The sequence below is a fragment of the Kogia breviceps genome, chromosome X (assembly GCF_026419965.1).
Source record: "Kogia breviceps isolate mKogBre1 chromosome X, mKogBre1 haplotype 1, whole genome shotgun sequence".
Taxonomy (NCBI): Eukaryota; Metazoa; Chordata; class Mammalia; order Artiodactyla; family Physeteridae; genus Kogia; species Kogia breviceps.
Window position 1 is genome coordinate 76,946 of NC_081330.1, and position 12,776 is coordinate 89,721.

General features: G+C 36.3%; 1 protein-coding gene across 1 annotated transcript in view; it reads right to left on the reverse strand.

The window, feature by feature from the left end:
• Window positions 1–12,776, reverse strand: part of VAMP7 (vesicle associated membrane protein 7) — a 67,943-nt gene that overhangs the window by 4,716 nt on the left and 50,451 nt on the right. Inside the window, exons 6-7 of the mRNA XM_059050514.2 lie at window positions 9,100–9,167; window positions 1,012–1,104 (exon numbers count right to left, since the gene is read on the reverse strand). Coding sequence (XP_058906497.1) covers window positions 1,012–1,104; window positions 9,100–9,167 — 161 coding nt within the window. The remainder of the gene's footprint in view (window positions 1–1,011; window positions 1,105–9,099; window positions 9,168–12,776) is intronic.

Consider the following 12,776-nt stretch of genomic DNA (forward strand, 5'->3'; position numbering starts at 1 on the left):
TCCCAGAAATGAAAGAATAGTTAACTATTAGAGCTTTCATTAATGTCATTCAATATATTAATATTAAATGTAGTTATATTATCAATTCATTGGGTAGAGAAATACCATTTCTTAAAGTGAAATGCCTATTCCTGATAAAAAAAACTTTTAGCACTCTAGAAATAAAAGGTTCTTTAACTTCACAATAAAAGTAACAAGAATTCATAGTAAATATCACTCATATATATTAGAAGCATTCCAATTAAAACCAGGAACTAAATAAAGATTCCTACTGATACCACAATTATTCAGCACTGCTTGTAAATGAAATATCTGTGTATATGAGGTTAAGATTATTAACAGTATCATAATTTACCTATAGCAGGAGTCAACAAACTACAGCCATTGCCTGTGAGCTAAGAATGGTTTTTATATTTTTCAACAGTTGTTTAAAAAAAGAATATGTGATTGAGACTGTATGTGACCTGCAAGGCCTAAAATATTTACTATTTGGACCTCACAGAAAGTTTGCTGACTCCTGGTCTACAGCACACAGAAGAATCAACTGACAAACTATTACAACTAATAAAAATTATGCAAGGTTGCCAGAAACAAAACAGATGAATTAGAAAAGATACAACAGAAACAAAGAAATAGAAAACAGAATTAACTAGAAAACAGAAATATAATTAGAAAATATTCACTCAATTAGAAAATGTAAGTTTAAAAGAATCCCATTTCAGCAGTGAGAAAACCATTAAATAATCAGGAATATCTGGAATGCCTTAAACGACTACTTACATACAAGAATTCTCAGTAGGGAAATAGGGTTTAAGTAGGGACGCTATGTCACAGTAACTTCATAGGAAAGCTAATCCCTGGTCATGTGTTTCACCATTAAAAGTTATATGCAGCTCATTTCAGAGTGCTAATCATTTTTTTTCAGAGTGATAATCACTGAGAAAGAATTCCAGCACCTAATTTCTTAGAGATTGAAAAATAAAATCATATATTAAAAGGACAAAAACTTACGACTGATACGATGATGATGATGATAGTGAGCTTGAGATTCTTCATACACATGGCTCGGGCAAGATTTCTGCTGGTTGTTTTGAAGGTGACAGACTAGAATAAAAAGCATGAATTGTTTGATCCCTGGCATTGACTACATGATTGATTTGCAATAATACCTGCAAAACTTTTACTTTCATTAAATTCTGTTTCAATGTTTTTTACCCCTTCCCTCTCTTCACAGGTAGAGACTGGCCATTCATAATCACTAGTTCCGCAAAGCAGGACTCTGCCACATATATGGTAAGCAGTATGATCCCACTGGAAAGGATTTCCTCCTTTTTCTTCTCCACTACAGCAATGCATGTGATGTTGAGCACTAGAAGTAGTTCTTCGTGATAGCAGAAAAGCCTTTTCGTCTTCATGCTTCCAATAAGAAAGCATGATCTAGTTGGCTGCAAACACATTTGCCTGTTCTGCCCAGTATAATCCTGGCATTGTGAACCATAAGAACCTGTTCAATTTCCATAGGAAGATATGTATTTACTCGTATGAGGGCCCAAACCCAAAGAACTTCAATCCTTCAGTTATCCATTTTCTGTTGCAGCATCAATTTCTCAATATCTACTGAACCATTCCCACTAGGACACAAGCAGTTTAAAACAAACAAACAAAAATCCCTAATAGCCCAGCGATTCCACTCCTAGGTATATACCCAACAGAGGTATATGCATAAGTTCATCTAAAGACATATACAGAAATGTTTCTAACTGCACAATTTGTCTAATTTCAAGACTGGAAACAACCCAAATGCCTACTAAGTGTACTGTATCATAAAGAATTTAACCTTGCCCAAAAAGGGATCTGACCTTTGCTCTCAGCTCCTGGGAGGTAAACTTTTCTTGCCTGGGGGCCATGGGCTAGCCAAATAGTAACAATGTGATTTAGTGCAGGGACTAGTCACTCTAGAAAGCCCAACTATATGATTTAGGATAGGGGCTCTGGGTCTCTAGAGGAGCTAGAGACTAGACACTGAGATTAAGCAAGTAGGCAATCAGTCAATCATGCTTATGTAATGAAACCACAATAAAAACTGAAAAATGAAATAACAAGGTCCTACTGTATAGCACAGGGAACTATGTTCAGTATCCTATAATAAGCCATAAAAGAAAAGAATGTGAAAAAGCATATATATATATATATATATATATATATATATGTATAACTGAATCACTTTACTGTACACCAGAAACTAATGCAACACTGTTAATCAACTATACTTCAATAAAAACAACAACAACAAAACTGAAAAATGAAGCTTGGGCAAGCTTCCTTGTTGTACAATGCTCTGTGTATTTTGTGAAACAAATTCATATTTTATGGTAAGACAAGAAAAATTTAAACATAAAAATTTTTCTCTGCCTTTTGGCCTCCTCTCTCCCCACAATGTGCACTGTGTATATGCATTATGCATTGACCAAACCTTCCCCATCAGCAAAAACTCCTGCTCAACCATAAAGACCAACATTCTCCCAGCACCAACAAGACAGCTTAAAGATAACATTCCTTCTTAATCTTGTAAGGGGTCACAGTGACACTTACATCTGCATTGTGTATCAATAATATGTCATTTAATGTCCAGTCCTCTGTCTCAAAAGCCTTATAGAACTGTGACTTGACTTCTAACGGGCAGAACGGTTCTCTGAGCTTTCCGAGATGCTCTTCCCTGATTATAATTCTCAAATTTGGCTCAAATAAAATTTTCCATTTCTTTCTTAGATGGACTGATTAATTCTTTGTTGACAATGTCATCACACATCTATGCTGGGAGAGTAATGAGTCCATGGGGAGAGAACAACAGAAACTGTGAGTTTGTTACCTCCCCAACTCCACCCAATGTGCTGCTTCTTTGGGCTGAGCTTAATCTGTAACCTTTGCTTGTAAAAAACCATAACTATAATAGCTTTCATAGAGTTCTGTGAGTCCTTCTAGTGAGTTATCAAACCTGAGGATGGTTTGGGGAATGAACAAACTTGCAGCTGGTATCAGAATTGAGGGAGGCTTGGGGACTGTGCCCTCTAAACTGTACATAGTTGGTGAACTTCTCAGGTGCCCAAACTCTTTTCAATTACTCACAAACTAGGTCACAATAAAGACTCCAAGAAGGAGGAAGATAATATGAATAAGAAAAAGTAGTGAGCAATGAAACTAATAAACCTAAATACAGTTATGTGATTCAACAGGTTGGGGTGAAGATTTCTCCACAGTCCTCAGGTCAGTATTTGAACACTGATATATCACCTCTTTAAAACCAGTTCAACTATAAAGAATAATTGTTACACCTTACCAAAGCTTCCCTTGGGGATGGGTGGGGGTGGGTGTAAGTAGAAAAGAACAAAAAGATATAAGAACCCCTGTGAGAATGACAAGGGCAAGCTGACCAGCCTGATGGCCTCTCCACTCCATGTAGATGGTTTCACTAGCAGCTGATGATGCACTAAAAATGGGCAAAGGACTTGAATAATTTATCCCAAGAAGATATACAAATTGTCAATAAGCACATGGAAAGATGATCAACATCATTAGTCCTTAGGGAAATGAAAATCAAAACCACAATGACATACCACTTCATACCCACCAGGATGGCTATAAGAAAAATATGGAAAATAACAAGTGCTGGTGAAGATGTGGAAAAATTGGTATCCTTGCACATGCTGGGAATGTAAAATGGTGTGGCAGTTATGAAAAAATGTTTGGTAGTCCCTCAAAAAGCTAAACATAGGATTACCATATGACCCAGCAATTCCACTCCTAGGTAAATACCCAAAGGAACTAAAAGCAGGGACTTGAATGGATACTTGAATGCCAATGTTCATAGCACCATTATTCACAAGCGCCCAAAGATGGAAATAACTCAGCGGTTCATCAACAGATAAATGAATAAATAAAATGTGGTCTATCCATATAATGGAATATTATTCAGCCATAAAAAGAAATGAAGACCTGACACATGCTACAACATGGATGAAACTTGAAAATATGATGCTAAGTGAAATAAGCCAGACACAAAAGGACAAATAATTGTACGATTCCAATTATAGGCCTCTAGAATAGGCAAATTCATAGAGACAAAAAGTAGATAAGAGGTTACCAGGGGCTGTGGGGAGTGGGAATGGAAACTTATTGGTTAATAGTTACAGAATTTGTTTGGCATAATGACAAAGTTTTGGACATAGATAGTGATGATGGCTGCACAACCCTGTGAATGTAATTAATGTCACTAAATTATACACTAAAATGGTTAAAATGGCAAATTTATTATATGTATATATTTCACAATTAAAAATTATAATGTAATATGCCAAAACCCATTGAACTGTACACTTTAAATGGGTCAACTGTATGGTCTGTGATTTATTGATCAATAAATAAATATAAGGCTGTTAGAAAAACCAAGAGGTGATAAAATGAAACAATTTTTTAAATATTTGAATACACAAAATAAAAAAGAGGAACAAAGAGGACAGAGCAAATAAAAACCAAAGAGCAACATAGCTTACTTAAACTCAACTCTATCAATATTTATATGTAAATGGAATAAACATTTCAATTATAAATATACTTTATATATTAAGCAATGTAGAGGAAAGTATGCAAGTGTTAAGGAGACACATGAAAGACATAAAAATGATCAAAATCAAACTTGTAGACATGAAAAATACACAAAATGGGAGTAACAGATTACAAACTGCAGAATAAAAAGATAAGTAAACTTGAAGACACTGTAATAGAAACTATCCTAAATGAAACACAGAAAGAAAAAAGACTGAAAAAAGTGAACAGAGCATCAGTGAGTTGTGGGACAACTTCAAGTGCTTTAATGTACACATAATTGGAGTCCTAGAAGGAAAGAAGGACAGAAAAATAGTTGAAGAAATAACAGCTGACTGTTTTCATAATTTGATAAAACCTACAAACCCACAGCTCAACAAACCCAGAGCTGAAGAAACATAAAGGAAACTACACCAAAGTATATTATAATCAAATTTCTTAAAACCAATGATAGAAAAATCTTATAAGCATCCAGAAGAAAAAAAGACAAATTATATATGTAAAAACAACAGTGGAACTTTTGTCAGAAACAATATAAAAGACAGTGATGAAACATCTTTCAAATATTGAAAGAAAAAAATAATATAGAATTCTATTCTGTGAAAATATCTTTTAAAAAAGGAAGTGAAATAAAGACTTTTCAGATATCAAATACTGAAAGAATTCATTACTAGCAGACCTACACTACAAGAAATGTGAAAAGACGTCCTACAGGCAGAAAGAAAATGTCACCAGATGGAAATCTGGATCTACACAAAAGAATGAAAAGAGTTACAAGAAATATTAACTACATGGATAAACAGAAAAGATGTTTTTCTTATTATTTAAATCTCGTTTGAAGGTTATATGTGTAAATAAAAGTATGACAAAAATAGCACCGGGCTTCCCTGGTGGCGCAGTGGTTGAGAATCCACCTGCCGATGCAGGGAACACGGGTTCGTGCCCCGGTCCGGGAAGATCCCACATGCCGTGGAGCGGCTGGGCCTGTGAGCCATGGCCGCTGAGCCTGCGCGTCCGGAGCCTGTGCTCCGCAACGGGAGAGGCCACAACAGTGAGAGGCCCGCATATCACAAAAAAAAAAAAAAAAAAAATAGCACCAAGGCCAGGTAAAAATTGGAGGTATACTATTATAAGGTTCTCATACTATTTGTGAAGTGGGATAATACCACTTGGAGGTAGACTATGATAAGTTAAAGCCTTATACTGTAAACCTTAAAGCAATCACAAAATAACAAAACAGAATAAAAATGGAATTTAAGACATACTCATTAATGGAACAGAAGGCAGAAAAAGAGAGTGAAGGGAACAAAGAACAGATGGTCAAAAAAAGGAAACAAATAGTAAAATGGTAGATTTAAAACCTTCCCACAAAGAAAACTCCAGGCTGAGACTGCTTCACTGGTGAATCCTTCCAAACAGCAAAGGAACAAATAATGTCGATACTACCTAAACTCTTTTGGAGGATTGAGAGAGAGAGGTAACACTTCCCAACCTGTTTGATGGGGCCAGTATATCCCTGATACCAAAGCCCAAAAAGAAAAATAAATTATAGACTAACATCCCTCATGAACACAGATGCCAAATTCCTGAATAAATCAATAGCAAATCCAATAAGGTATTATATAAAAAGGATAATGTATCATGATGTTACAGGAATGCAAGGTTAGTTTAACATTCAGAAATAAATATTAGTAAGTTCGGTTCAGTCATATTAACTGATTAAAGGAGAAAAACCATATAATCTTCTCAATAAATAGAGAAAAATATTTGATAAAATTCATGAATAAAACTCTGAAATGAGGAATTGAAGGAACTTCTTTCACCTGATAAAGGGTACCTATTAAAAAATCTACAGCTAACAACATAATTGTGAAAATACTGAATTTTTCCCCATAAGATGTGCTTCATTCAAGAATGTCTAGTCACGACTTGTCTTCACTATTGTGTAGAAGGTTCTAGTCAGTGCAATAATACAAGGAAAAGAAATAAAATGTAAGCACCTACAAAAAAGCTCATAGAATAATTTTGCAAAGTTGAAGGATACAAACCAGGTCAATATACAAAAATCAATTTCATTTCTATATAATTAGCAATATTGGAAAACAAAATTAAAAATTTACAATAGAATGCAAAAGCATGAAATTCTCAAAGGTATGTTTCACAAAATATGTGCAAGACTTGCACACCAAAAACTAAAAAACACTGGTGAGAAAAATTAAAGAAATCCTATGCAAAAGCAGACATACGTCAGGTTTATGGATAGGAAGACTCAATGCTGTCAAGATTACCAATTCTCCTTAAATTGACCTATCAGTTAAATGCAATCACAATCAAAGATAAAAATCTTTTTTAAGGATGGAAAATAACAAGCTTATTCTGAAACACAAACGGAAATGCAAAGGACTTAAAATGGTGAAGACGGTCCTGGAGAAGAACATAGTGAAGGACTTAGGGAATTCTATAAAGCTACAGTTAGCAATACAGTGTGGTACTGGCATAAAGATAGACAAAGAGAACAATGGAATAAAATAGAGAATCCAGAATTAAAGCCCCACAGAGGAGAATGGATAAATAAATTGTGGTAGGTAGACTTATACAATGGATTATGTAGTACAAAACAATAAAAAATAATAAATTATTACTACATTCAACAACATGGATGAATCTCATAGGCATACTGGTGAGTGAAAGGGGACAGATGCAAATACATAACATACGTTTCCATTTTTCTATACATTTTAAGAATGGGAAAAACATTATCTAGGGTGATATAAGTCAGAAAAATTACTTCTGTTGGGGATTATTAACTGGAAGGGGCTTGAGGCTGCCTTCTGACGTGTTGATAGTGTTTTATATCTTGACCTAGGTGGTGGTTACATGAGTAAAAACATATGTAAAAAAATAACTGAGCTGCACACTTATTTAAAGTAGTACATTTGCTGCACTTTACTGTATTTGTTATTCCTCCATAAAAAGAGGCAGCAGTTAATGAGTACCTTTTGCTAATCTGGGTGATGTAGTTAACAAAATTAAGAAAGCTTTTATTGGAAAGTGCAGACTATACTAGTACTGGTCAAACACAGGCCACTCCAGCTAAATAGGGTCATCTTCAGGGATTAAGGATACCTAAGAGATAGACTGGAAGTACCAAAAAACTTGTCATCAGATCTACAATCAGACACCTGTTTTCTCTCTTTGTCCCCAAGCAACGGTTTACAAAGTGAGCCATTATAGAACCCTGGTCTCTTAACTTCCTGTATGGTGTCACCCTTCCTCCAATTTCCACGTACTTTTGTGAAAAAACTATTATCCCCCTAAGACCTACTGTTAATAGATGTCTCTGTAAAACTAACAATAACAATAAACCTTTAAACAGCTCTTACTATGTATCAGACACTGTGTTAGGGATTTTGCATGCATTGTGTGCTTTAACCCTCAAAACACTATGAAAAAGATTCATCTTCATTTTACAGATGATGATGACTGAGGCATAGAGAGTTTAAGTAACTTGCCTAAGGTCACACAACTAGTGAGTGACAGAGCTGTGATTCAATCCCAGGCAACCAGACTCTAGAGCTTGTGCTCTTAACCACTACAATCTACCTGTCACTAAGAATGAACAAGATCACTCACTGATGTCTGTTTCAAGGGGTATAAATTTCTACTCTTCGTGTAAATTTGTAATTGTGTAGACCCAAACTGTAACTGATCTCTGCCCTCCTTCTATTCACTGTATATGTATCATCTTTCCTGAAAACTTTCATCCACCAACCAGATGGAAAATGCGGAGACACACGTAACTGTAGCCTAAGTAGGTTACAGGGACACATCCTTCCCTATCAATCTCTGCCTCTTGCTTAATACAGAAAAAGCTCAAGCGGTCATGGTAAGCAAGAAAGTGACTGAATTGTCTGATTTTTAGGATCCATAATGGGTCACAACTGGCCTGCACTTTAGTTTTGTGTTTTACAAATATACAGAGAACAGACTGGTATTGTAGCTAAGGCACTAAATTATGTAGGCATCAATCCAAAGCTTTAAAAAATTGTTTCTTGGACTTCCCTGGTGGCACAGTGGTTGAGATTCTGCCTGCCGATGCAGGGGACACGGGTTCGTGCCCCGGTCCGGGAGGATCCCACATGCCGCGGAGCGGCTGGTCCCGTGAACCATGGCCGCTGAGCCTGCGCGTCCGGAGCCTGTGCTCCGCAACGGGAGAGGCCACAGCAGTGAGAGGCCCACGTACCAAAAAAAAAAAAATTGTTTCTTTATATTGAGTTATGTTTTCCAAATGAAAGCTTCCTTAATGGCTATTAATGGGTTGTGGTTTTCTATGCCTCATTGTTATCCTCATGATCACAACGTAGTCACATGATGGGGGTTAGAATGGAAAAAAAACATTAAAGTATTGAATTTAAGACATTTCCCTATTATATTAGCCATCAACCACAGTTTCTCTAGTTTACATTCTGAAAAAATATTACCATATCCCATACTTACCGAATCCACGAGATTTTCTGTTTTATCTATTAATAATTCCAGTCTTTCGCCTCGCTGAGCTACCAGATCTGAAAATGTTGGAAAAACAAAAAAATATCATGTTTATATTACAAATCTACTAATTTTGCCTTTAAGCCAAATCTGATTTTAATTATTGTTGGTACTCTTGACAACTCATATTTACTACGGAAGCACTTATATCTTTAAGTAATGAAAGACTTTAGTAAAGCTTATCAACTAAAGTAGGTGTTGTCAGTTTTCTCGTAAAGGGCCGGACATTAAATATTTTAGGCTTTGTGGGCCAAATGGTCTCAATTGCAATTACTGAACTCTGTCACACATAAACAATACATAAACAAATGGGCATGACTATGTTCCAATGAAACTTTATTTAGGAAAAGAGGCCAGATTTGATCCAAGGGCTGTAGTTTGCAAACACCTGAATTAAGGGTATGATCTGAGAGTAAAAACAAAAAAAGAACCTTCAAAATAAATGAGAGTTGGACATTTCCAGAATTGCAGTGTGAGGAGCTCCACAGAGCCTCTCTCCAATAAAACCACCATAACTGGTAAAAATTATAAAAACAAACAAAAACAATTTAAAGTCTCTGAAAACTGTGAATGTCCTAAGGGCATACAGCAAATGGAGAAACATTTACACAAGAAAATCAATGAATTCTTAATAAGAAAAGTGAGAGTCTATGGCATTTGAGACATGATCTACTCTATGCTTCAGTTCAGTGAGATGGAAGCTCTACTCCTGGCAAATAAAGCCTGGGAGCGCTCTTTCCCCTCAGGTCCCATTCAAAGGCTATGCTTTCCCCCCAAGAGGGGAAACTCATCAGCATTTCTCCTCCTACCTCACCCCATCCTCAGGTCCATAGGGCAGAAGCTCTATTACAGCATGGCATGACTGGTAGGTGTGAGGCTTCCTCCATCTACCTAGCCCCCATGCACAGGGCAGAAGCTCTACCGCAGGTGGCAGGCCAAGAATAGTGGGCTCTGAGTGCCCCTGCCCTGATGTAACTCATAGAGTAGAGGTTCCACACTGGGAGAGGCTAGCCAAGAAAACCAGGGTTACCCAGCACTCCACTGGTAGGGCAAGGGTGTCACTCCAAGAGAAGCAGTCCACTGTCCCTATCCATAGCTCCAGAACAGTGGTTCACAGATTGTTCCCAGGGGGAAAGGCAGGACTTAAGAACAGAGAGTCTTCCTAAGAGAACAGACTTTATTTGTAACAGAGTATGGGGAAGTTCAAGCCTAAGGGTGCTGTCAAAAACAATGGAGACTTGGGAGATAAGCAGTTACAGTGAAGCTGGGACCTTCATGAGATTAACAAGCTAAACCATGTGAAAGCTAGAAGTTTAACAGAGAGTACCTAGGGGAAGAGTCAGCTAAGAAGAACCCTCCTGAGGTCAGAACAAATACCTAAGACTGGCCTCAAATACAAGGGAACCCAAATCTAATTAGATCACTGGAGAACTTTATGTATGGGAAACTGTCAGAAAAATAAAAATGGAGCAATTAGCCTGCAATTAGTGGAGGCTAACAGCTGGGTGAGGTACCACAGAGGCAGGCTTAATAGGGAGATTAGGAAAATAAACAAGAGAGCTGTGTCATTCCAGGGTGACTGTGTGCATGCCCAAGGCTGTTCCCTCTGAGAGGTGACATTAGAGGCTGAACACTGTGGGAGAAACAGACTTCAAAGAAAAAGTGCAGCCAAGTCACTAAACAAATGAACCAGGAAACAATACACCCTGGGGGCTGGGAATCAGTACCCAGAGTTGCTACAATACATTATGGAAAATGTCCAATTTTCAAAAGAAGTTATGATATGAAAAGAAACAGGAAAGTGTGATCCATACACATGAAAAAGAGCAGAAATTAGAAACTTACTTGGGGGAGGGGGAGCTCAGCTGTTTCACTCAACAATGAAATGAAATTAGAAATCAATAACAAGGAAAACTTATGGGATGAAGTAAAAAAGCAGTGAATAGAAGGAAATTTATAGCAGCAAACACCTACATTACAGAGAAGAAAAATGTTATAGACTGAATTGAGTCCCCACAAATTCATATATTGAAGCCCTAACCCCTAATGTGATAGTATTTGGAGATGGGCCCTTTGGGAGATCATTAGATTTAGATGAGGCCATGAAGGCTTATGATGGGATTAGTGGCCTTATAAGAAGAGACACCAGAGAGCTTGCTCCCTGTCTTACTTCCAGCCATGTGAGGACACAGGGATAAGGCACCATCTGCAAGCTGGGAAGACAGTTCCCATCAGAGCCCAACCATGCTGGCACCCTGACCTTAGAATTCCAGCCTCCAGAACTGTGAGAAAATCAATTTCTGTTGTTTAAGCCACCCAGTCTATAGTAATTTTTTATAGTACTCTAAGTTGACTAAGACAAAAGATCCCAAATTAATAACCTATCGTTCTATCTTAAGGAACTGGAAAAAGAAGAGCCAACTAAATCCAAAGCTAACAGAGGGAAGTAGATAATAAACATTAGAGCAGAAAAATATATAGATCATAAAAGAAAAATAGAGAAAATCAATGAAACCAAAAGTAGGTTTGAAAAGATCAACAAAATTGACAAATATTTGCATAAACAGACCAAAAAAAAGAATACTCAAATTACTAAAATAATAACTATCAAATTCACAGAAATGAAAGGGATCCTAAGAGAATACTATAAACAAGAGTATGTCAACATATTAGATAAATGAAATGGATAAATTCCTAGAAAGACACAAACCACCAAAACAGACTCAAGGAGAAACAGAATATCTGAATAGAGCTACAACAAATAAAGAGATAGAATCAGTAATTTTTAAACTTTGCAGAAAGAAAAGCACAAGCACAGATGGCTTCAAGGGTGAATTCTACCAAACATTTCAAGAAGAATTAATACCAATTTTTCACAAATTCTTTTAAAAATAGAAGAGGAGGGAACACTTGAAACTCATCCTATAAGGTCAGTATTACTCTGGTATCAAAGCCAGATAAAGATATCACAAGAAAATAATAGATCAATATCTCTTATGAATAAAGACATAAGAAGTCCTCAGTAAAGTACTGGCAAAATGAATCCAGCAATATATAAAAAGGATTATACACCATGATGAAGTGGCACTTGTTTCAGAAATGCAAGGTTGATTTAGTATTCAAAAATCAATTATTGTAATGTTTTAATAAAATAAAGGACAAAAACAATATGATCGTTTCAACAGATACAAAAAAGGACTTGACAAAAACCAACACCTTTACATGATAACTCAACAAACAAGAAATAGAAGGGAACTTCCTGAACCTGACAAATGGCACCTATGAAAGAACCACAGCTAACATCATACGTAACTATGAAAGTCTTCCTAAGATCAGGAATAAGACAAGAATGTCCACTCTTGCTACTTTCATTCAACACTAATAGCCAGGGCAATTAGGCAGGAGAAAGAAATGAAAGTTATCCAGATTGGAAAGGAAGAATTAAAACTCTACTTTCAGATGGTATGATCCTATATACATAAAATCATAAGGAACTATTAAATGAGTTCAACAAGATTGTACAAGATCAAAATACAAAAACCAACTGTATTTCTATACATGAGCAATGAAAAATCCAAGAAAAAAAGAGAAAAAATTCCATTTACAATAGCATAAAAAAATGGGAA